This window comes from Nematolebias whitei, chromosome 3 (assembly GCF_014905685.2).
Source record: "Nematolebias whitei isolate Nwh7 chromosome 3, NemWhi1, whole genome shotgun sequence".
NCBI lineage: Eukaryota > Metazoa > Chordata > Actinopteri > Cyprinodontiformes > Rivulidae > Nematolebias > Nematolebias whitei.
The window spans coordinates 15,813,724-15,840,606 of record NC_056500.1 but is presented as its reverse complement, the minus strand read 5'-3'; the positions used below and the strand labels follow the sequence as shown (position 1 = coordinate 15,840,606).

At 37.3% G+C, this 26,883-nt stretch overlaps 2 protein-coding genes across 2 annotated transcripts; one reads left to right on the top strand and one right to left on the bottom strand.

The window, feature by feature from the left end:
- The first annotated feature begins 3,377 nt into the window (after positions 1–3,377).
- gipc3 (GIPC PDZ domain containing family, member 3) lies at positions 3,378–13,751 on the top strand. Its single transcript, XM_037674561.1, is given in 7 exon segments — positions 3,378–3,485; positions 3,487–3,732; positions 5,810–5,995; positions 6,241–6,421; positions 9,967–10,076; positions 10,954–11,032; positions 13,446–13,751. Coding segments are annotated over 7 exon segments (990 nt in total). The 5' UTR covers positions 3,378–3,449; the 3' UTR covers positions 13,598–13,751.
- Positions 13,752–16,465: 2,714 nt separating this feature from the next.
- tbxa2r (thromboxane A2 receptor) lies at positions 16,466–20,749 on the bottom strand. The gene is made up of 2 exons (XM_037674560.1): positions 19,964–20,749; positions 16,466–16,789 (listed from the first exon to the last, which is right to left on the bottom strand). Exons 1-2 carry the CDS (start codon positions 20,744–20,746, stop codon positions 16,466–16,468), a joined length of 1,107 nt encoding a protein of 368 aa, XP_037530488.1. The 5' UTR covers positions 20,747–20,749.
- Positions 20,750–26,883: the final 6,134 nt, after the last annotated feature.

Here is a 26,883-nt window from a genome sequence, read left to right as displayed (position 1 = left end):
CTTTTTTGTGTGCTGAAACGTTTCACCTTCCATCCAGAAGGCTTCATCAGTCAAGGAAGCACACAACATAAAACTGATTTTCCCCCCAACAGCTTATTCCAAAGTGGAACAAATCAGTTTAACTGCTGCTAAGATACAGCGGTGGTGGGATGCATCACAAACAATGATGAGTCCAGCTACAGGCAAGAGGTGGAACACCTGGAGAGCTGGTGCAGAGAGAATAACCTTCACATCAATGTGAAGAAGACAAAGGAGATGATTGTGGACTTCAGAAGGAACAAAAACACCTACACCCCCCTGAACATAAGAGGATCTGCGGTGGAAGTGGTCTCCAGCTACAAGTACTTGGGTGTACACATGAATGACAACCTCAGCTGGAGCAACAACACCACTAGCCTGATCAAGAAAGCTCATCAGAGACTCTACTTCCTCAGGCGGCTGAGACGAGCTGGACTGGGAAGCTCAGTCCTCACCTCCTTCTACAGGTGTGCAGTGGAGAGCATCCTGTGCTCGAGCATCAATGTGTGGCATGGAGGCTGCACAGCTGCAGAAAGAAAAGCTTTGCAGAGAGTGGTGAAGGCTGCACAGAAGACTGTTGGAGTCAGCCTGCCCACCATCACAGACATCTACACCTCCAGATGCAGTAAGAGGGCCACCTGCATCATGAAGGATCCCACTCACCCAGCACACACACTTTTTGCCCCGCTCCCCTCAGGCAGCAGGTTGAGGAGCATTAAGTGTAGAACCACTAGACTGAGGAACAGCTTCTACCCTGAGGCTGTTAGACTCATGAATCTCTAACTAGAATAATCACTGTGAAAAACCATATCATGTTGCTGTTTATCTGTTTCATGTTGCTGCTGATCTGTTTCATGTTGCTGCTGATCTGTTTCAATGTTGATGTGTTCATGCGTGCACATCTGCTCACAGACTCATGTTCATGTTTGTGCTGATGTTCAATGTTTTATGTTATGAGTGCTTAGTGTATATTTAGTTGATGTTTTTCTTAGTTCATATCTTAGATGTCATTACTGTTTTTCTTATACATTTTATTGTTGGATGTAACTGGGACCCTGTGTACATAATTTTGCTCCACCACATGTACCACATGAGGCGCGAATGACAATAAAGAAACTCTGACTCTGAAACTCTGACTCTGACTGACTCTGACTTTGGCATGCCCCCTCCTCCGGTGGGGGTGTTGGTTAATGCATTCCTTCAAGAAATTCTACTTTTAATCCAGAGTTTTAGATGAAGATTATTTTACATTGAAAATGACGACATAGCTGAAAAAGAATGCTATCCACAATCTCTTGTAGCATTGTAAGATGTCACTTAAATTTGTATTGTGAACTACCCTTAGCTACTACCACATCAAATTTGATCTCAGTACCTACAAAATGGACTGAATTATAGCCATTTTTGTGATTTTTAAGGTCAGTTGCCCGTGGCAGCCATGTTGAATTGGGTTCAAAGGAAAATGATGGCTAATAATTAAAAAGCAGATTACAACATCATAGTTTCAAACGTAAAATAAAAAACTACAGTGTATCACATGACAAGAAGTGAAATACAGACCACACTTTTTGCTAATATTGACCGACTTAACCTGATTCATTCATCCTTGGTTTCGTCAATATTTGCAAACGACTTCCACAACAGTGGAAGAAAAAAAAAAAACCCACACCATTTCTTACAGCCTATAAACTGAGAGTCTTAAAAATACAAAAATGTTAAAGTTAGCTTTGCAAACAGAAAGTTTAATAAATAGCTGTCATCAACTCTCTACCTACATCTAGAAGAATTAGCTGGCATATGAAAATAGGAATCTCGTATCTTTTATTATTATTGACTTTTGTTGCTTACGTTAAACAAAATCAATATAACGTTCTTTTTTTCCGAGCAACGAGAACGAGTGTGCTTCTTTGGCCTCTTGTACCGCCATATCACAGGTTAAATGAAAATATTTGTGGCTGTTCAAACAATTTCACATCTAGAATTTGTGGATCTGCTATAACATCCATGTTGCTTTGGTTCTGCCAAATTACTGTAAAAAGAAACAAAAAAGACAAAGATGCAGTGTGGTTCGCTTGGAGGACCTGGTGGGGAAAAACACCTTGGCCTCAAAAGTTGTGATGCACTTGCAGCTGCAGCCATGCCCTTCATATCACAGGTGCATGGTCATGCTTATGAAGCAAACTAGAAAAGAACAACACAGGTTGTTTCACTCTACTCTGGAAGAATATGTCATTTTAGCTTAATACATACTGACACTCTGAATGATAACACATTTAAACATGCTTATCAAATTGAACTTATGATACGTTGCACGTGCCAGGACAACTTATCACAACCATATCAAAAATTGATTGCGTACATGATATTTATCCTTGTGTATCCTGGAATTGAAATCGGTCCGCTACAAGCAGAATCATCTGACTGACACATTCCCTGCTGGCATGTTAAAAATGGGACTTTTGGGGGAATTTCCATATTCGCAATGTTCCTTCTTGTATCCTAATATGAATATTTTTCCTGGTAGCATGGTTTGTGCCTCTCACGGAATGATTCACACTCAATGTCAAGGACAAATGGTGAGAATAAGAACACAAGTTCTCATGACATGGATTTTTGTGACATGTCAGAGTTTGTGGGGAAGCCAAACACAGCATGACTTGCTTTCTGATGTGTTAACGATAAAAGTAAATCCCCTTTTCAAGCTTATCTCTGCCTTTCGTCTGTTTTAGTTTCACTCATTATCATATATTTTCAAAAACACTTCAACATCATACATGCATTTCAGAGATGTAGGCAAAAATAAGAAGCATACAGTGTAAAAAGAATCAGTCTATGCAGACTAAATGTTTGGTTTTCGCTCTTTAAATGATGTATCTGTAGGTTGAGGGTAAAAGGTCAGAACATCAACAAGAATTTACCCCAACAACAACCTTTTATCTTTCAGCAATGCCAGCAGGCAGCCACATCTCACTGACTGCCCAGTAAGATCATCTTACTGCCGGGAACACTGGGACATTGTCTGTGGTTCCCAGTGTAGGAGTCATTTTGCAGATATGCTGGACATTTTCATACTTTAAGGGACTGTTCACACGTTGACTGGTTTTGTGACATGCCATGTTGTTCAACTGGTAGAAAGGATTAGAGGTTTACCTGTGTCACATATTAAAAACCTTTACCTGGTGTGCTTTATTTGTGCTCTCTGTCCGTGAGCTACTAAAGGCTGGGGTGTAACATATATAGTCAACAGGTATTGGGTTTCTACTTGGTTATGCTACTGGTACCAAGTTACACTCATCACTTATTTATGTGTTCCTCACTCCAGAGCTTTAGGGTGGTTGGTTGGGTGTCTGATCGGTTAAAGGTGGGGAAGGACTGTTTCTTTTGCTGATAAAGTGGCTCACCAGCAGGGTTAACAACCTGAACTTGGGTCGATGCAGAACGGCGAGCGTATGAGCCCCTAGGACTCCCAAGGTAGTAGTGGTCAAGGTCATGGAGGACCAGAAGGCCCAGAATCAGGGGTGTATGGCGCCCACAGCTCCTCCGCTTTCACCACCTTCACCTCCACCAACGGAGCCACCAGAATACCCGAGACCAAGGCTCATCTTCCACACCCAGCTGGCTCATGGGAGCCCAACGGGGCGCATCCATGGATTTACCAATGTCAAGGAGCTGTATGCCAAGATAGCAGAGGTGTTCAACATCTCCCCCTCAGAGGTAACACGATTACAAAGTGACGCTAATAATCCTCCAAATTTCAAATAACCCAGTTGTTCACTCTTGTAAACAGGTGTTAGGTTTCCATTCCAGCATTTTTTTTTTCCATGATGCATTGTTGAAGATAATTTCCACTTACTAATATCGGCCAGACTTTGTACTCAAGCTTCCAGGCAATAAATCAATAGTGGGGGAAAAAAAAAAAAAACTAGCAAAACAAAAAACAGCTGATGACGATTTTACTCCCAAAGTGTTTTAGTGAAAATGTAATAAAGAAAACTGAAACAAAATCCTTAAATAAATGCATTTTCAGCCTGTCATTCAATTAGTATATTTAGACATCTGTACAGGTTTGTGATCTAAAGAAATTAAGTGAAACTATCAATAAAATATATTTTTTAAAAGGTTACACATCTATATGGAGCTATAGGTGATTCACTTGGACCAGTAAACTGCATTGTGTGGTCAGGTGACTGCAAGCAGTTGCTCACGAGGCCGGAGTCTGATGTAAGATCAGACCAAGCCTGTAGTGGATCAGATGTGGCCATACTTGCGCACTCTGTCTTGATTCTGTTTTTACTGCTGAACATCCTTAAAGACTTCCCCCTGGATGTCAGGATGTTTTCTGTGCTTTGGACAGACATCTGGAATGCAATAGTTAAAGAATAATCTTTAGAAAAAAAAATCTGAGGTAAATGATCTTACATTTTGAGCACATTTTATCCACAGAAAATACTTAGCTGAATAAAAATGCACAAAGTACTGTATTAAAAAAATGAAACAACAGTAATTTAGCCTCTAAAACCCTTTACTAAAACTAATGATTGGTACTTTTCTGTTGAACCCCTCATACTAGCACTCAGCAAGAGACAAAAGTACTATACAACACTGGTTATCATAAACTACTTATCAGGCTCAAGGCTATCTTGAAGGCTTTCCTATCTGTGCAGTTCATGGCCAGGAAGCATAATATGTGTTTGATCTTGTCAAGCAGGCACACGCCAAGGTTGTGTCTTCGGCACCGCGCAATTTTCCTTTGCAGCACAGGAATATAAAGTGCTTTCAAATTTCTGAAATCTTATACAGAATGGTGTGGAGTATTGAAAGCTACCATTTGATGTTGTATGTTGACTACATGCAAGTTGTAGGCTGTGATGTAAACCGTGATGTACTATCAGAAAAAAAAAGAATTGGAACCAGAATATTTTAATAAATATTAGTTCAGTTACTGCATCAACTTGTGTATCTGCAGGACCTTGCACTGCATATGAAACTCCAGACAAAATGTAATTTAGAGGAAAATATCTGTCGATTCTGTGTCACACATACTTTTCTTGATCTTTACTGGATTAAAGAGAAGCAGAACATCTAATGCACCGATATATGAGACGACCTTGAACCCAAGTCAGATAGTTTTGTTTGAAGGGCAACACTATTGAACAGGTATTGTGAGATAACAGTTCATTAAGGTTATCTTTGATTTATTTCATGGATTATTAAACAGTACAAGACCTTGAAGCTGAAGGCTGATCATTTTTTTGTTGTTGTCTATAGTTTATTTCTTGTGTAAAATGGTTACAATACCTGAACTACTTTTCATTTTCTTAACTTTTGAAAAGAAAAACAAAACAATCTTGATTTATTTTAGTGGCTTGAGTTTAAGACTGGGAAAAGCAAATTTAAAAACAAACCTTTTGACTCTACTGCCCTCTCCTGTCTCATTTTTATATTGCAGTTTTATTTGTTTGGAGTGGGGGATGGGGGAAGGTGGGCAAAATGAAGTTCTTTTTCTGCATTTTAACCAGGCAAATTTGTTACAACCAAGAGAGGAAAAAAGTAATACATATGAACATGGTTGTAATGCAATTCTAATATAGTAAATACTCAATCCAAAACAATCCTTAATAATTCTGCAGATTTATGCAGCTGTATGACAGACACCAATATCTGCAAACAGTTAATGCTTGCAGAATGAATGAGGAAAACTGGATATTGTCAAATCAGCTTTTAAAATTATTATTATTATTATTATTATTATTATATGTTTGTTTGTTTCTTGGTGTGTGCATTTCTTTAGATCCTTTTCTGTACCTTAAACTCCCATAAAGTGGACATGCAGAAGCTGCTGGGGGGACAGATTGGACTGGAGGACTTCATCTTCGCTCACATCCGAGGGGAGACCAAAGAAGTGGAGGTGATAAAGACAGAAGATGCTTTGGGTCTCACTATCACAGACAACGGAGCTGGATATGCTTTCATTAAGGTGAATGAAAGGAAAACAAAACAACCGTTAAAGTACAAGAAATTGTGTGTTTCTAATTGGCTGCTTGCAAACAGAACACAGAAAGTGATAAAAAATTAATTAAACTTTATGGCACAGAGACATACAGAAATTTTGTTTACAAAGAAAACTCTAAAAAAAAAAAAACAGTCAACCCTCCTAAATATGACACATCTTCTGATTAAGTTTGGACAAGTATGAGTTCAGGCCATTCTTTCCACCTCCAGAGAATAAAAGAAGGCAGCACCATAGATCGGCTGAAGACGGTTTGTGTTGGTGACCACATTGAAGCTATAAACGACCAGAGCATTGTGGGATGTCGACACTATGAGGTGGCAAAGATGCTCAAAGAGCAATCAAGAGGCATCCCCTTTACTCTGCGCCTTGTGGAGCCTAAGAAGGCCTTTGGTGAGTAAACATAAAATAATGTGTATTGTATGTGAGTGGAATGTGTTGGTCAAAGATGTTGGCTGAGTTTTGCACCAAATATATTCACTGACGCCGAGTCTGTGCACTCAAAGCCATTAAGGCTCATGATTCTGGTACATATTTGGACTGAAAATGCCATTCTTTCAACAGTTATGTCAAAGTTATCCCTCTTAATAAATGACAGACTGAAAGCCAGCAGAGCTCTTGGTGCTGGGAACCAGGAAGTTCTTCATACACCAAACAGAAAGAGAGGAGATGACTGTTTAAAGATTGCTGGCTGCCTGCCAACATTACTGCGAAAGTTGTTAGTCGCTGACGCTACAGTGAATGTTTAACCTTAGATTGATTTAGCCCTCTTTGGAAAAATGATCTTCTAAAGTGCTTCTGAAAGGAAAAGGACAACTTAATGTTTGAAATTTTTCTTCCATAAAGAAAACGCACATAAACAAAACTTTTAGATGTTTGGAGAGCTCATTCAGATGGGATTATTTATGACTAATAAAACATAATTTAAGGCATGCACAGACAAAAAAAAAAAAAAAAAAAGAAACATGAAGTTTGAAACAGAGGCTTGTTTCAAAACCTAATAGCATTATATTTCATTTATAACTTGCAGATAATGTCCAAATAACAGCTTTCCAACAGAAATATTTTTTTAAAGGATACTTTTTGGCATTTTCCATTTTTTACTTTAAAATGCATAAAAGGCCAACACTGCACTTCTGTTTTACAAATACTTGTTTACATTTGCACCTACTTCTTGTTCTAAAAAGGTGTTCTCCTTTTAAAAACAGTGGCCGAAGGTCTTCAAACTCCTTGCTTCAACAGCTCATCTATTTTACAATCCTTTCCACAAAAGTACAGTGAAAAGTTAAATGGTTGACTTTGTGTGAGTGACTCATGCGTCATTGCTTGTCATTAAAGTTTAACATGTGATGTTACATGTCATAACATATTCAAGTAGTTCAGCATAAAAACATTAGGTAAACATTCACAGGGATGTGCAAAAAAAAAACACTCCAAAGACTGAACTGAAAATGTGCCAAAACGTGTCAAATGACCAGAACATTTCAAACAAGCTGGAAATTTACAGTTTTTATTGAGACCATTTAAAAATACATAAAAATCTATTTCTTTGGGGGCAGAATTTTTAGGAGTGTGGAGTGGCTAAAGACAGTTGCCCAGTGGTTGTAGTTTAATTACAAAAAAATTGATAACTTTGAAGATCAAATCTGAAATATAGACAAACCAGGATAAAACCTGCATCTTTAGTGGGACAAGTGGCATGATTCATTTATTGGCAACATTTGCTTACACAAATCTATTCTTTGTGCACTCGACTAATGGAAGTTTCATTTAGGCTTTGGGAGGGGTTTTTATTTTGACTGTTTCCTTCCGTAAAATGCTCTACCTGTATAAAAGGAGTGGAACAGAGTGAACTGGTTGCTTATCAGACAGGAAACCAAATCCACGGTCAAGTGTCTGACTTCCTGCTCCTGATCTGTATCTCTTGTCACCCTTGATAAATCAAGGCTCCAGTCCATTTCCATGCACATTAAAATACCAGCAGACGGTAAACACGGTAATTGGGACTGAACTGAGTGATTGAACAGATATTCTTCAAAAGCTGCAGGCTGTGGGAATCTGGGTTTCAGACCACTTGGGATTCTGGTTATAAGAAAGGATCAGTATTGTATCCAACTCTTGCAACACATTTAACCACGTGCCCTGTTCTTTCTTCTTCTTTCGGCTTTTCCCTCTTCAGAGGTCGCCACAGCGAGTCATCCTCCTCCATCTCTCTCTGTCCTCACTCCAACTATCTCCATGTCCTCTCTAAATGGATCAACCCTCAGTCCTACGTTCTTGATTTTCCTCTTCTTCCTCTGTCTCCTGACACACTTCCCTCCTCGTGGTCTTCGACTAACAGTAGCACAATTTCCGCCAGCACCCTGTTTGTCAACAGCAACGGTAGCGGTCGTTGTTAGCCCAGGCCTTGACCGATCTGGTAGTTTCACTTTGATGAACTCACATTATGGTTTTGGCAAAAGCGTTTTCCGTTGGATGCCGTTTTGGCACAGAGACACACTGGCTTGTGCTCCCTAATGCCTGGTTTGCCCTGTTCTTCCATCTCACTTGAAATTCCTGCCTCTACCTGCTCTGTGTGAAGGATCTCAGCATCAGTCTGGTCCTTTCCACAGGTGGTGAGCTGAGCAGAGACCAACACAAAATGGCATGCTGAAGCTTATAGGAGAAATTTGTGAGAAACGCCCTCAAATATCCAGAGATAAAAAAAAATAGACTGCATTATTTTTTTTGCACCACGTCATGACAACTGGCCTTACCTGGTTTTGCAGCTCTTGATGTGCAAACCAGGTCAGTGACCTTGTGCTTGGCAGCACGACACCTCAGTGGTCAGCACTGTTGCCTCACAACAAGAAGGTCCTGGGTTCAATCCCTGATTGGACCTGGGGTCTTTCTGTGTGGAGTTTGCATGTTCTTCTCGACTCTGGTTGCCTCCAAAAAACATGCATGCCTCCCTTGCAAAAGAGATCTGTGATCTCAATGGGATGTGCTTGGTTAAATAAAAGTTAGTAAAATAAATAAATATCTTGATAAATTCTATATTTGAAGAAACAATTTGTTTGTTTATGCGTTTGTCCTAGAAGTGGAGTATGAATATGTCTAGATTTTAATAGCAATATGTCGTTCTCACTCGTGAAAGCAAAGGGGTCATACAAACTTTGATTGCCACAGAATATGTTTGTCAGCAATAAATAAATAAATCTGACCACCCACAGCTCGCAGGGTTGGGAGGATGTTTGCTTTCGAGCATCACTTTTAAACTTTGTGTGACAGAGCTGATGCTGACATCTGACTCTGATCCCTGGAAGTCATTCTCCTTCTCTCTGGAGTCCCGAACCTATGGTGCAAAAACAGATGTGCTTTTTCACACAGATCCAAGGGTCTTCCTTGTTGACTTGACTCTCCGGGAACAATTTCAAGCATCAAAACCCTTAATATAAATATTCTTCAAGTTCTGACTATTAACTTTGGTGCACTTAGTAAAGATTAAGTTTAGAAAGTCACTACTTCAGTGTTACACACTGGAGGTTTATCTATAAAGGCCCTAAAACACAAACCAATTATACTCCTATTAATAATTTAATAATTGTTAAAGGTCTTTTTTTAAATCTAAAGGTGATAGTCTTCTTAAGAAGTCTGGATAAAGGCTTTACCATTTCAAAATGAAACATGTCGTCACGAGGGGGAAGAACAGTGCACGCCCAAATAAGGTAGTTTGGATATGAATGCCTTCCGTTATACTGAATTTCCAAAAATGTAAAGTCTAGTGAGATAATCTAATTTATTGGGAAGTAATAGCCCAACACTGACTTGAAGGACACTGAGGTCAAACAGAACTGGAAGGCTCATCCAAGTTGAATGAACTGATGTTTTCTATTTGATCAACACTGAGCTAAACAAATGGCTCCATTGGATTAACGACTTTCTCTCTGTGGGATTAGACATGATCGGAATGAGGACCAAGGCGCCAAAATCTAATGAGGGCAAGTTGGTGAACGGGAGAGAGACGCTTCGACTGCGCTCCAAGGGGGCTGCTACAGTTCAGGAAGTGGTGAGTTGTTCCACACGCTGGTCGGGACAGAAACTGCTACTTCCTAATGTGGTCAGAGAGCAACATGTGCACGTACAAAGAGAGCTGCACTTCTTTGAACTTGATTTTTTTTGCACCTTCTGACTTGATAATTTTGTATGGATTTGTTTATTTCCAAACATTGTGCAATACAGTCTACACCTGACCTGACCTTTATGAACAAAACATTCCATAAAGAATCCACTTTTACAAAAAATAAACTAACTATTCATTTTTTAGAGCCTTTGATCAAAAACATTCACGTTTTATTTATTTTTTTACTAATTTTGCACTGTGAATACACTGATATTGTTGCTTAAAAACATTGAAGGCCGATAAGCATTGTTAGTTTGAAACATTTCATAAATCCTGCATGCATGCAATTAACTCTCCCTGGGTTTGTCTGAACTCATGAATTTTCCCTATTTATCAAAATTCATGCTCAATAATCCAGCAAAAAAAAAAAAAATCCAACAAAGTTCAGTCAGGTCATTTGGACGTTTTTTTTTTTTTTTGAGACGTTTCATCCTTCATCCAAAGGACTTCATCAGTCCGAGGATCAAAGAGGGCGGGTCCCAGAAACCATCTTATCACCATCAAACTGGTTGGCCCACTATGTGAGTGTGCTGCTTGTGGGACTGAGTTTGTTGTGTCTCCTCGGACTGATGAAGCCCTTTGGATGAAGGACCTGACTGAACTATGTTAACTGTATTTATATTTCTTAGAGTCGAACATAATTCAAGATTTTTGGGGGGCCTCGCATGTTTTGGCAGGATGATATATTATAATCTTTTAGAGCCTTTGTCACCACATTTCCACAAACACATCTGTGTTTTTTTCCTGTCTGCTCTGCCAACAGAACGAGTTTGAAGAACAGGCCACCAGTAAAGTAGACGAACTGTTGGAGAGCTACATGGGCATCAGAGACCTGGAGCTGGGTAAGAATATCCAGATAGCACTTGTGTTTTTAAAACAAACTCCACGTCACCATTTAGACTCCTGGAGCAGATCATGTCCCAAACGGATGTTAACATGCAAACCAAGAAATCACTGGAATTTATTGTGTTTATGTTTAAACACCTCTTTGATTTGTTTGAGGACGAGAAATGCTCGGTTCAACACGACCACACATCCTTGTCATCATGACTAAATGCCTCCAAGGAGATGCTATAGCATGTTAGTCATTTTTAGGTCACATGTTTTGAATTCTTATACAGTAAGGCTTTTTAGGGCTTTTCCAATGCTAAACAATGAAATACATTTAACAAGAAGCTGAAAAAAAAAAAAGATAGAACTAATTAGCTGTTGAACTTATTAAAAACTTAAAGTCCCTGTCACCCAGTGACATAAAGCATCAGTGCATTCCAAGGAATGAAAAAGAAACAAACAAAAGAGAAAAATACATTTAGACTCTTAATGTGTAATTTAATTTAGGTGTAAGTTTTGACTACGTTATCAGCATGCTGATATACGATGGCCAGCAAATCATTTTGTTCAGGCACAACATTTTCAGTGTGCGCTGACGTGTTGCTGATAAGTTAGGCGTAAGTTACCGGTGCACGTATGTGATAGATAAGTTCACACACATTACGTGTAAGTTACTTATAAGTTTCTAAGCTGAAACCAGCTGGGCACTTGCATACCTACAAAAAACAGATTTCTAATGAGCACCTTGACTTATGCAAAGCTTACGCACATCTGTAGTGGTCTGCAGAACTTGTGCACAGCACGTTGGAGCATATCGTGGCTTTAAACGTCACATCAGTAAAGGTCCGTTCTCTGCACCCCCTGTCAGTTTTACATTGATCAACACGCCTCAGAAGAAATCAAATAAATCCGTGATGAAGAAAGCTGCAGATGGATTCTCCATCTCTGTGGCGGTAGTTGTGAACCTCTGCACCTCATGGAGCCAGACGAAGGGATGAGTTACACAGTATTTGGACCTTATTTATGTCTGAACCCCCAAGTAAGTTATAGATATGTGAGTCAGAGTCGACTGTTCACTGTTTTTTAATGTAACAGGAAATAAATAAGTAAAATAAATAACTTGAGCTGCTGTCATGCTGTAACTCACAGTGGACCTGAGCTGTTGGTGCTCAGCTCTTCCCTGTCTCTTTCACACACACACATAGACCCCCCACCCCCCTCCCGGGAACCTGGCTCTAGCATCTGAAATGAGTTACAGATGTGGTAGAAGTAGAGAAAAGTTACTTGTACGCTCGTAGTTGGTGTCCAACATATGCAAACTAATGAGAAGTCATGAATGAGTTACTTATAGTTTAAATGTGTATTCAACTCATTAGCAGCACAGTGTGTACACATCCAGAAGGACTTCTAGTTGATTTAGGTTTTTATTCTATCTTTAGTGTATGCCTGTGTTGGATAAAACATACATAAGTTCACTAAAACATTATAGTGTGACAGTTAAGAAAGTACTGTAAATAAAATAGTCAATGATACAATTATCTCCCCTCAATATAAAAACCACTTTGTAAAATAGAAACAATGACAGCTGAGTTTTAATACGCTGATCATTTTAGGGTGATATCTGTGTGCAGTCTCCCAAACGTTCATGCCCCATTTCCAAATAGACATTTGAACTATTGTCCTTAATTTATTTTTATCTTTATATTACCAGCACTGATTAACACATGTGGCCAGCTGCGTTAAAAACAATTACAGTCAACAAAAACAAAAAATTGAAAAATTCATTTTTCAGAATGGATTTTCCTGCACAGAAATTTGGATTATTTACCACTTGTTTAGCTCTTTTTAAAGCGCATGCCTCATATGCTAAACTTTCTGGATAAATGCAGAAAACTTAAAACAATACTAATCTGAGGAAGGTTTTATTTATTTATTTATACCATAGAGCTACAAATATGATATACATATTGTGTTATATAGTGCCTTAATGAGCACTTTTAAAACAAATGTATTTAAAATCAAATATACCTGTTTGTAATCTGTTTCATATCATTTAGACTGCTTAATATGATCCTTTAAATATTGTTTTTTAAGCTTATGAGTTCTAAAACAACCATTTTTACAATGCATCCTATAAGGTTTAAATGTATTTGTTGCTCTGGAAAGCATACTTGCTTTTTTTAAGCATTTGCATGGTTGCATATATAATATTCAACTCCACATTTTAGAGGGAGTAATATACAAAAAACATAATTAAATTAAAGACTATGCAATTAATCATTTTTTGAACAAATTCACTAGAAGTAGCAGAGAATAAAAACACGTTTGACATTATTGTGTCTGAATTTTACATGTATTTGCATTTAACTTTGAATACAACAAATAAAACATGAAATACTGAACTTTTTCAAATTTCCTTTGCAGCAACCACCATTGTGGAAGCGGGCAAAGACAAGAAGAGCCCCGATGACTTTGCTGAGGCACTGGACTCGGTTTTGGGAGATTTTGGTTTCCCCGATGTGTTTTTGTTTGACGTATGGGAAGCTATTAGACACGTTAAAAATGGCAAAATGTAGACTCATATAAATAACAGAGGTTGTTTTCTGTTACGGCCAGTTGTAAAAAAAACCCCAACATGTATAATTGTTTAAATAGTCCTTTATTTGAGCAGTTTACCATCAGAGATTTGAATGACTTACTCTCTTAATGCAATTGATGCAAAACAAACAAACAAACATAGGGCACTTCCATCTGTAATACAGTCTTTCCTGGTTCCCTTTTTTAAAGGTGGACAATAAAATGCTGATTGTACAATTTGCTAGTTCTTCTACATACATTTTTTTTCATGTTTAATTAAAGGTAAAAATCACAAAAACTATGACCCTTGGAGTTACTTCAGCTGAAGACATCTGTGAACCACGTGGGAATGTAGAAAGTTACACAAGCACCAGTAAACAATTCCTTTAATCGAAACCTGCTGGGAGGAAAAAAAAAAAAAAGAAAGAAAAACAAGGCAGATACATTTTTTGGGTATCTTCAAAGTCCAAAGGGATTAGTGCACTTCAAAGGTAAGAAGATCTTTGTCGCCACTGGACAAAAACTGGCACGACTGCCTTTTAACACTATTTTAAGCATTCGGAGGGGAAAAGATATTCTCTCATCTTCCTGGAAGTGCTTTCATGCTTCTATAGATGGGTAAAGACAGAGTTTGGCCAGTTGCTAATCTTTTACAAGATTATCCCTTCAAGGAGAAAGTATTGAATGCTTGAAGCAGCTGTCTCGCATCTAAAGAAGCGATTCATGTCTCGAAGATCGTAAACTGTTTCCAGAACGTGTTCATGGGGAGAAAGAGCTGCATAATTTAGTTTTATTTCAATTCAGCCTCTTTTAAGGGTGTTTTTCCATGTTTCTTTAATCAAACATGATTGACAAATTCTGATCTATTTTAGCTAAACATACTGTGTTAGTAGCTCATGAAAACTTGACATAAAATATTTCAGATTATTAAGATAAAATTATACCAAAGGGCAGTTCCCCTGCTAAATGATCGTTCATGATCCTAGCCAAAAAGAAACCCAGCCCTGCACTTCTCGTGATAAAAACTAAACAGAATTAAAAACTTTTGCACATTCGCCTAAGCTTGTGGCATGTAAAGAGTTTTGCATTAATATAGCCTGCATTAAAAACTAAAAGGGAAGATTTTTATGATTACGCTTAATAAATACCTCTGGCATATCTGAAACTTATTGCCGTTTAAAAATAAATCTTACATTTCTTCAAAAAAGAGAGTACAAATACATTCAACCAGTGTGCTGCAGATTTTATAGTACAAGGAAAAAAGCCTGAAAAAAATTATAGTCTTGTTTTCTGGAGTCTAAAAAAGGCTAACAAGTTGACTTTTAAAATGTGCTACTTGGTGCCAACAAGATTTATTCATCATCATTGCTCTGAGTAAGGCTTTTACTTTCAGCATGAGCGTTTCCAGCTCATGCAGCAAAGAATGTACAATAACTGAAAAAATATGTACAGCTGTAAAAAAAAAGAGACCAGCAGATATAACAAAACAAACCTTGTCATGTCTTTAAATGTGTTTTAGCATCAGTCCAAATCATCCCATGGTCAATAGATTTTGTTGTAATTATTCCCACGTAAAAAAAAAAAAAAAGTTTTATTTAACATTATAATGTTTATAATATTCAGTCAGGTCATTTGGATTTTTTTATTTTTATTTTTATTTTTTGCTGAGATGTTTCGTCCTTCATCCAAAGGACTTATTCAATCTGAGGAGCCACCATTAAACTGAATCCCACAAACAGCACACAACCATAGTGGAAAAACACGGTTTGCTGGTGATAAGATGACCTCCGGGGCCCACCCTCTCCCCCATCAACTCCTCTGAGACAGTCATGTCAAAGTGGTTCAAAACACCAAAGTTCATGCTCAATAATCCAGGTATAAAATCAAATAATGTTCAGTCAGATCATCTGGACACTTTCTTTTTTTGCTGAGACGTTTCTTCTTTTCCCTTTTAGGAGTTCTTCAATCTGAGGAGCCACCAACAAACTGAATCCCACAAACAGCACTGTCCCATAACAGTGCTGTTTGTGGGATTCAGCTTTGATTGGTGGCTCCTCAGACTGAAGAAGTCCTTTGGATGAAGGATGAAACGTCTCAGAAAAAAAAAAGAAACCGTCCAGATGACCTGACTGAACATTGTTGGATTTTATACAAAGAATTATTGAGCATGAACTTTGGCGAATATAATCTTTAATATTTTTATTTATTCAAACAGCATGTGCATTTTATGCCTAATATAATAATACAGATAAATATACAGGTATCTAAATGTGACAACACATTATGTCTCAACAGCACGTAAACTTTAATACATTTACTTCACAGTAAATGTAAGACCTAGGAATTTAAAGGTATAGTAAAGCCTTTAAAATAAATGTGCATTCAAAATATTACATTATAAAAAAACAGCTAAAGTTCATTGTTTAATACTCATAAAACAACATTATATCACATAGGCACATCTTTTGGACAACATGTGAAAATATAACTTAAAATGAGACATTTAAAGTTGTCAAACACACACACAGAACATAATACTACAATTCTAAACACTGCATTATCAATATTTAGTTTTTTCCTACAGTCTCCTCATATTCATTATGGTTTCTCATTTTGGATTGTTTTTCACCCATAAAAAATGTATGTATAAACATGGTACAGTATTTAATGTGGTAAAGGGCAGGATACAGAGTCAAACAGAAAATTCCACCCAGGCAGTACTAGTAGACACAAGCAGGACAAATAAAAAAGGCCTTAAATAATTTTCATGTGAATGTTTGAAGATCACAGACAAATATATTAATATATTGTTTTTACAGTCGCCTAGATTTAGTTCCAAACACCAGTCTGCTGTTATTCATGACTCGTCAGGCAGAATGTGGGGATGGCGGTACTGTCGACGGCGGCACCACATTTGCTTTCTCCAGATTTCCAGTGTCATGTGAGCCCAGGTTGCTCCCGAGTGAAGAGCGTGTGAACCGGCGCATGTTCTCACTGAACGACGCGTACGAAGTCAAAATGGAGCTTCGAGACCAGTCAATGCGTGGGTTTACTCTCTGCAGAACTGACCTGCGAAACAGGATGTAGACCCATGGGTCGAGAATCTGGTTCCAAGTGGCAAAACGTATCCAGAGGATCAGGAACTTGACCTTCACGGGGCTTCCAGACAAGGCAGTTTGGGCAATGAAGACCTGATGACAGTGGGATATGAAAAAAAAATACAAAAAAATATGTAAAAAGTAAAAAAAAAAAAAAAAGGGGGGACAAATGTGAAAAATGGTTAAGAAAGAAAATATTAAAAAGGCAAGAATTAGGATAGAAATGGAAAAGACAGATGAAATTAGTTAAAATGGATGCACAATAACACTGATTCAGTCCAATCAGTCTCAGGCTAACGACATCATGCCACCCCTCCACACACACACAGACGCTTAAGCTGCAACCTTTTATTTAAAGCACAGCCTTTTAAATATTACCTTAAGGATCTCCTGTGGCAGCAAACATGCTAACAAGCTCCATTCAGACTGACAATTTGACTAAGCGCTGCTTATATTTTTTATTTATCACTCAGCTGCCGTTAAACGTTCTGCTCTCATGTGGTTTTTACCTGGAGCAAAATCCATGCCATTGTAGTAAAATGCGTGCATGCAAACTGTGAGAGCAGTGCAAGTCTTTGGGAGTTTGTAGAACTGAAACAGCTTATTTTAATTTTACATTTTGTTAGGCCAATTCTTAAAAAAAAGCAAATATACTGCACTGTAAAATAGTAAGTAGGTGCAATTGAAATACTGTCATTCCAAGAGATTTATGCCCCTTTTCCATTAGTACTTTGTGAACTTATCTTTTATTGTCTCATCTAAACCTCTTCAGTGTGGATGTAGCATTGCAGCACTTTGTTTTGGGCATAAATACTGATTATCTGGCGTGAAAATCTTACATTTTTAAAAGACTACAACAGATTTTATGCCAACATTTACTACCACTCGTAAAGAATCTAATCAAATTTCCAAGCTACTTACATCATACTTCACCACAGTGGTGCTGTTCTCGGTTATTTTTTAATCTCCTGGATTATAAGTCTTTTCAGAAATGGCATTTTCTTTCGTGCTACCATCGCACTAAGTCCAGTTTGTGACGTGGTTAATGTTACGTTGTGAAGAGACTCCTTTCCCTATACCAGATGTGGAATCTTGATTATTTTCCATGACCACATTGCTCATAATCTGTATTTCCAAAAATTTAAAAATATATAAATACTTGATATAAAGCAGATTATTATTTTTTTGTTTACGATGGCAGCTGCAGCTTTTCTTAACTGCTTGTAAGCAGAGACTTAAGTTGGAGAAAATGAAATTTGATGTTTGTGCCAACATATCACTTTATCCCAAATGCTGGACTTTTAATAAAAAAAAAAAAAAAAGTATTTACAGTACATATTTACATGCCAGTTTTTTTTTTTTTTTTTAAGGGAGTAAAGTAACAAAAGCAATGCAGAGTCTCTGTTTAACCTTTTTGATGACAACGTGGCAACATTTTCTTGTTTGGGTATCAAACAAACTTTAGTTCAAACCTGACTGGATTTTTGCACAGAATTAATTTGACTGGGTTTGCAAACAAATTAAGTTGAACCCATTTATATATATATATATATAAAGTTATTTAAGCTCTGTGCTTGTTTCAGGAAATGAAAATTTCACAAGTAAAAGTGACAAGCGTAGGAAATATTTCAGTGAAATATGGACAATGGAAGAAAATGAAGGGTATTAATGCAATAAAACCAAGATGGGGGTCATGGAATGGACCATAAAGCATGCTATGGAGTTATAATAATCTTATGGATAACAGTTTGATACTGAACAAACTGTGATGAGTCGATGTGTTTATCCATGAGCTTTTTTGAGCAGATGCTTCTGACATGCTGATGTAGCATACATCCCAAAGTTAAAATACCAAAGCGGAGTGAGCAGTGACCGGGTGAGCCGTGCTGATCCATAAGAGCATTACTTTTTACTCGCCTCAGTCGCGGCACTTTAAACATGATGTATATCCAGGGGTCAAGTATTTGATTCCAGGTGGCCATTCGTATGTAGAACAAAAGTGCTTCCTTGTTTGTGGAGGCAGTCAGTGTGCTCATCAGAATATAGATCTGAGCAGGGAAGGTTAGAGATGATGATCGAATTTCACATGATTTCTACCTATTTCCTTTGTAAATGCTTGTGTGATTTTGGCCTTTGTGGTAATTTTGTGCACTGTAAATACTAACAGGATGTGTGAACTTAAAAATACAAGTGAAAGGGCTGCTTTGAAATTCTAAATGAAGCGGATATGAAAAATGTTGTACTAACGTTACTTTATTCTCTTGGTTGAAGATCCTTCGTTGTATACACCTATGAGTTTGGTTAATTAATGTTTCACTGACAGTAACATCTGACATAGTTGTCATAGGCTGCATTTCCTTTTAAAGGCATGGTTCATTCATTCTCAAAAGCTGAAACCCGCCATTTCAAATTGGGCATTAATGGTTTCTAGGATGTAAGATAAGATCAGAAGACTTTTATATCAGCTTAAGAAGCTGCATTGCCAAGAAGAAACGAATCACACTGAGAGTAAGAGACAAAAAGGAGCTTGGGCCTTTGTGATGCCTTATTAAGGCCTAATCATTTGAAGAACTGAGTTGATTACAAAAAAAAACTGGGTAGTTAAGTGTGAGAGTCTTTCTTTTATGTCTGAAACACATTTACTCAGAGGGTTAGCAGTCAGAATGCCTCACAATCAAATGTTGGAGTTTATTACACTTCTAATAAATTGAAAATGGTTCTTCCATTGATCTTGTCTTCTCAAGACACACAATTACTGTCCACAGATAAGTGGAAAATTATACGAATGGATCAATACTTGCTCAGGTTGAAGTCAGGGCGCCACCAGCAGGTAAACTAATAAACAAAGCTCCATTCGTTCTGTTTTTTTTTCACTTACTTCTCTAAGAAATTATACAAAGCCAAATTATTTTTACTTATACAATTACATTGGATAAAAGTATTCAAGTAGCAGTCATAAATTTGCTTTAAACATAATCTAAAAGCAATAAAATATGTTGAGTAACCTAGATTATCACAAGGAGCTTTTATTAATCCAAAAAGGCTCCCAAGTTCAGATTTATAGAAAAGTTGTGTAGAAAAAGCTCAACTTTCCAGAAAAACAACTCAGTTCAGTGTTGGAAAATACAGTAAAATATTTAAAAAATTGCTGCTTGTATTAGAAATGTCTCAGAAACAACTTTGTCTTAATTTTCCATAAACAAGAGCTAAAGATAGGGAGATTAGGCCCATTCTTATCATAATTATGAAAACGTTTTAATAGCTTACCAGCAAGGGGCACCAGCACACCGAAGCAATGATCATAATCAAGAGAAGCTGAACCATCATTTCCACTTCATGGTCTCTGCGTCGCTGATTCCTGTCTGGTCCACAGCACACTTTAATCAAAGTCACCACGCTTACGGTGTTGAGCAAAAATGACACAGCGATGCAAATCAGTCCAACAAAAGAAAAGAGCAGGCTGAAGGCCCAGTCATGCCTCTCTGAGCTGATGTTGAGGAAACACCAGGAGCCAGGCGTCTGAATGTGGTAGCTACCAAAGCCTGCCAGAGGCAACAGCGAAATGCAGCCAGCAAAAAGCCATACCATCAGCACCATGGAGACGGTCCGTCCTTTGGTTATGTTGGTGGAACGTGCAAATGGACAGTTGATGCCGATGAAGCGCTCCACTGCCATGACGGCACCAAGCAGCAGAGGACATAATCCATAGAAGACCATTGACATACCCATAAAGTTGCAGAAATGGCAGGTAGGGTCAGATTGGCGCCAATCCACATGCGTAATATAAAAGGAGATCACAAATGACCCGGTGACCAGAAGACCCATGAAGTCGGTAACAACAAGACCAGCCAGGAAGATCAGGAAGAAAGAGCGTGAGCGGCTTTTGGTCCGTTGGCAGGATTTGATGAGGACAATGAACGCAATGAGATTAGAGGTGAGACCCAAAGCGCTGAAGGTAGCTGAGAAGTAGATTTTGCCCAGTCCTGGAGCATACGTGTACGGAGTGCTGGTGTTGGCGTAGCAGAGTGGAGTGTTGCCTGAGCCGTTCATGGTGCTCAACCGATGGATCCTCAGATCAGACAGTGCACGAAGATGAATCTCAGTTCTCCATCTGAACTTGAAATAAAACAAATTATGTTTAGAAACATTTATTTAAAGATCAGTTAAGCTGCAGAACCTTTAACAGTAAAATTCATAATGAATTATCATCCAGCACATGACCATAAACACAAAAATATAGTTTATCATTGGACTGCACTGCATCTGATGCCTATATGTATATTTCATGCACAAAGAGTTAAAAAAGGTCACCACTGGCTTTTATTAATTGTAAAACTACTTATTCAAATATGATATTTTATAGGGGTGAACCCAGAGGTGGTCTGCAATGAGAAACTATAAGGATAAATATCTATGTTGTAGTTCATTAGTACATTGAACTGGATCTTGAGGTCACGAAAACCTGAACCAGAGTTGGTCACAAGATACTGACGTTTCTTGGTGACAGTGTGTTTTTGTTACCAGACCACAAAAAAGACCTTGCGGTTAGACATTTTCTTAAAATTATAAGAGAAAAAATGATTTTTAGAGTTTTCAGATGAACTGCACAAAGCCAAGGTAACAGCTCGGATGCAGTGTAGGACGTCCACGAGACATGCAGACAGTAGCAGCAGAGCTGAGAGAGTGAGACAGGGGCTGGAAAAAAGAAGGACAGCTTGCACTTCCTGGCAGGAAATGCAGTTCCAGTTCAGAGGGTAGCGTAAGTCAGCCACTAACAGGAAATAAAGCCAGTCATATAATTAGTCTAAAATGGCATCCCAGTGGTCTGTCTCCAGCCTGCTTCAGCTGAGCAGACTCAGAAAGACTAAGTAATGCTAACATATTTATACTGTGAAACAAATAAAGAATGAAAAAGGAGTTTGGCCACATGCTATCCTTCCTTCCAGGTTATCAAGTATTCATGACTTGTATTAATATTGATAAAGTCAACAACACATTAAAGCTGAAGGCTTTAGGTGGGCTTGCACATTGTTAACAATAAGTGATTATTTTTCCAGACACAATTAAGTGTCCAAACCCAGACATTTTTTGTAAAAATGTGACAGAAACAGTTGTCCTCACCTTATGTTTTTTCTTACACACTATTGTTTAACTTGTATACAAGAAACCAAACCTAAGAAGCACACGAGTACACAAACAATTGAACAATGAGGATTAAGTTCAGCTGCTCAAGCTAAAAAGCAGGCATATTTTCATTGACTGTTGTTACCTTTACCTTTCCTTTTGTATGTCTATTTTTCTAGTTTGTTGGTAGAAAAACAAAATCTTTAAATGTATTTTTGGCCAAATGAACAAAATCGGAGGTACTTTTTTTTTCAGTCATAATATTTTTTGAAACCCATGTGACAAAATGATGTGTATCATTAATAATTATACAATATTTATTATAACTGCCACTAAAATTAGTGATTAGCAGCTTTAATTGAAACCATGACTGTGAAGGATTTTTTTTTCTGATCAAACCAAGTATCTTCTAAACATACTGTTGTTGTTTTTTATTTATTTTTTTACAGAAATGTGATTGTCATTTGTTAACTTTATTGAAAACAGTGATTAGCATTAGCCCTTAGATACTTGGTTGGTCTTGTAAGATACAATAGCCTGCATTAACCCTGTATAGTCTTTTTTTATTATCATTATTATTTCACCCTACACTTTCAATAAATGTCAATGTCAATTTATTTCTATAAAAACAACAAAAGCTATAAAAAAAAAGCTAAACAAAAGCTAATAAAGTTCAGCGTTCATTCATAATTTCTCCATATTATACTTTTAAAAGGCCACGCTGTTCTTGTAAGAGAAATACAAATGTTTCAGCTAAAAATTGCATCTTTTTGCGGTTTCTTTCATTGTCATACTTACTCTTTGGCATCAAAGTTTGGGTTGCACTTTTTAATAAAGCTAGGAAAAATGTATTTTAGCTAAATCTTACAACACGTTTAAATTACAACTAACATTACAAAACAATTGTTAACACTGTTAAATATTTTCTTTTAAATCTACATGATAAAAAAAATCCACTTAATAAGATTCATTAATTAGAGCAACCCTTTTTAAATCTTTTGCTAACATAATTTTTTAATTAAAGAGAAGTGGGATTAAAGAGGATCTTTCTTAATGTGCTGTTAGCTGAAAGTGGCTGTTAGCAGCAATCAATATGCCCGCATGTATTCTGCACCGCTAATGCAATAAATTGTTTTCCTTTTAAACTAATGTTTTTGTGGTTTTTCCCCATCAAAGCTAATGGAAAACCACAAATGGATGTGAGAAAAAATAAAAAGAGAGGTTGAAAATGTTGTAATCAAATTGAAAGTAATTTTCAGCTTGATTTGTGATCAGATAAATTAAACCTTCTAGGTATTTGACAACGTATCAACAACCAGACAAACTTTAACTCTTATATAAAATGTTGTTTGTAGTTGCAAAAAAAAAAAAAAGGTGTCTAATTGATACTAATGGGTTCATTTTTTTTAAATAAAATGCCCAAAAGTTTATTTGTATGAAAATGCTGATATTGATCAAATATTTTATTGTATTTTTCTCATTGCACAGCCAACAACATTTACTTTTAAACAACTTTTAGTGGGGCTGTGGTGAAGAGGTAGGGATGCCGACTTGAGACCAGAAAGTCCCAGGTTCAACTCCTCGCCATGCCCACATGTCATGGTGTCCTTGAGCAAGACACCTAATCCCTGCTCTCGGTCACTTACAGTACATACAGTAGTTGCCCGCTGCTCCACCTGGGTGTCTCTCGAGTGTGATGGGTTAAATGCAGAGCACAAATTTCATTCATTTATTTTTTAATTAAGTTTTTATCGACATTACAAACGTGTCTGCAAGGGGTATATACAAAAGTAATAGTATACAAGTATAAAAAAAGAACAATTTAATTATAAAATGGTACAGAAGATTTAAAAAAAAGTCTAAAAAGATACAAAACAATCTATTCACAGGTTATATAGATACATTCACATTAAGGTTTTGAGATGGTTTTCATTGCCTTTTTTGTCTTCAAGTCCCTTAATCATTGTGGTGCTGTATATGTAAAGTTCCTTGCTGAAATGGATTATGTTTGGCTTGGAGTTGGACCACTTTTTCTTGTGAATGTGAAATTTTCCCAGGAGAAGTAGAATTTGGGTGAAGTGGATCAAGTCTTTATCCACGTCCGTATCATCGAAGCATAATAAAATGTCTTTCTCTGTAAGTTGGAATTATTTGTCCAGTTTTCTGTTGTATGAGTTGTTGTACATCTGTCCAGATCGCATTTGTATGATTACATTGATAGAATAAATTATTGTTTCCATGTGTAGTTCACAAAATGTACAAGCATAGTCAATATCGTTTAAATCTTCCCAGTGTTTTTTTTAACAGGGTATACATTATGAATAATTTTATAGAAACGTGTAATGATGACAACACATAACACTTTCTTTTTTTCTTTCTTTCAACAAGTTAGTCTTGAAACGTTTTTCTTTTGTTAGCCTTTATTAAATTTATGGGGGTAAAAGTGTCAAAAATAGAGGAGTGGTATTAGTTTGACGTCTTCCTGAGTGCGTTTTAATTTTGACCAATGTCCAACTTTGTGTAAAAAAAACGTTCCATGAAAAAGAAATATGAGCATATAAAATTTACTGCAATAAAAGGACAAAGAAAGAATATTCAAATGCCAACATTCCCCTGACATATCAATACAAAAAATGGATTTAGGTTAAAATCACAGGATCTCCCACAGTTAATGGAAAAAAAAACCCAATTAAACAATGTAATATGTATAAGTATTTAAGATTTCCCTTACCACAGATTATCTTAATGCTGGTCAATTGGAATGTTTCTACTCCATCCAAACCATTTTGTCACTCTTCTGTGAGGTGGTATCTTAAGACATGAAGAACCAGTGGATAGACTGGAAAAGGTGTCAGATATAACTGGAGCTCCACAGCAGCAGCTTTCTGCAGAAACCCTCTCCTCTGGGTTCTCTGTAACAGCAGCTCAGATACTCATATCTCCCCCTTCGTTCTCGCTTCCTTCTGCTCGCCTCACTCCTCCCCGGAAGACAAAGAGGAAGGGCTCCATAGAGACACCGCACTATACTCCAGGCGGCAGAATAAACAGCAAAGCTGCAGCGAACAGGGAAGGAGGAGAACATTTAACTCATGTTTCGGGTGTGTTTAAATGTGTGAGTGTCCAAAAAACTTGTACTTAACACAAAACTCTGAATTTGAAAGATCCAAAAATAGTAAAAATGAAAAAAAAAAAGTTCTCGTCTTGAGCGCAAAGACAAAATGCTTGTGTGACAATTATAATTCTTCTTAGTGTTATTCTTCAAGTTTTTGTAAAATGCTCTACGACACCATTTAAGGTCACTAGCATTGAACAAAACAGCACAGAAGAGTATCTGGTTGGCATCAGCAGTTGTTTGACAGTTTTGATTTCAAGTTTTATATGGAACTTCACCTCGTAAACAGTTTATGTTACCAAAAACAGACTCATATGCAGAGTAGATGTGGGGCCCTACATAATAAAAGGCTTTAGTCCAGAATATGATAAAAGATTGACAATAAAAACTGAAAAGCATCATTACAAACATGCAAAATACTGGAAAGTCTACATTTAGAAGCCTGCAATGTAATGTGGACCTTTGAAAAAAGAAAAGGTTTAAATGGATTGTTGCCAAGAACAATTTATCCTGCTAGGAGCACGAGAATAAAGCTAGCAGAGAGATAACGTTGATCTTGAAGTAACACAGCTGGGACTCATCAAGTATCGTTAATGTGGCAATTTATAAAGTCCAAGCAACTTATTCTGATGATGTGTGCTCATGCTATCATTTCCTTTGTTGTTGTTTTTATTTTTAACTACCATATATCCACACGTTGGTAAAGTTTTTGTCTTGCAGTTTCCAGCTTTGCTTCTTCAATTTGTTATAGTTCCTTCAACAGCAGCCACTAAAATCAGTGTTACTGCATGTTTTTTCAACTTTAACTTTTTTTTGCTTCACCCAAAACAAGACAAAACTTTTTTCAATCAGAGCGGTGGCAACAATGAATGAAAGACGTTTTGTTACCAGCAGGTAGGAAAAAAAAATGCATGATTATAAAACAATCTTATTGCATTGTGGGAATATTTTAGTAGAAAACAATGCAATGCTCCAAGTTCTATGCTAGAAAAAGCATGTTAAAAGCCACCTAGTGTCAGGCTGTGGGCATTAGCCTCTTTTAGGAGGTGCTCAAGCACCCCTAAATTTTAACTCGGCACCTGTGAAAAATTAAGAAACCAACATGATGATTTTGTAAAGAAACTCAGTTCTCAAACCTTCAATTCACCAAAATATTGAATGAATATTAAATAAATGATGACATTCTTAAATGGGTCAGTAAAATCTATTATTAGTTTTTTTTTTTTAACGAGTCGGATCTTTACACCATTTGTCAATCAATCCAGTAGGCTTGTCAGAAACTGACCAATCAGCGACCTGTGTTTATCCCAAAGGTAACGCCCCTTACCTGCAGGAACTACAGCAGTGTTGCCAGGTGTACGATAATTATCGTATTTGTACGACAATTTTGCCCTCTGTACGATCAATAATCCCAAAAAAGGCCAAATATACGATAATTTGACCATTCCGTGAATGTGTGGTTGTAATCGGTTGTCATCAGCCTGTCGCAACTGTCTGTCGGAGTTTTTTTTGTGAACCCTGAAGGCATCTGTGTCTGCAAACAGTTGCACGATTCCAGCCAATCGTGCTTTTCTAAATGTTACCTACAAGTGACGCGTATGCGTTTGTCTCAGAACAACGGCCATGATTGGCTGAATAGTCCGCTGCGCCCGCCCCATGAGTGAGGAAAAGAAAAAGAGGAAGAAGAAGCAGAGCCGGTCTGGAAGCGGACCCATCACTACTATAGTGCATCAATAGATTTGTTATTTTGGTTATAACGGGTGTACGATAATTTACCTCAAAATACGATAATTTGATGTCTCTAGTACGATAATCCTACATTTCTCACCTGGCAACACTGAACTACAGTCCCTTTTCCTCCGACAACATTGATGGGTTTTGCATTGTGAATACTTTGCGGTCAGTGGGATTTTGTGAAAAATCATCAGAAAAAATGGTTAGTTAAAAAACT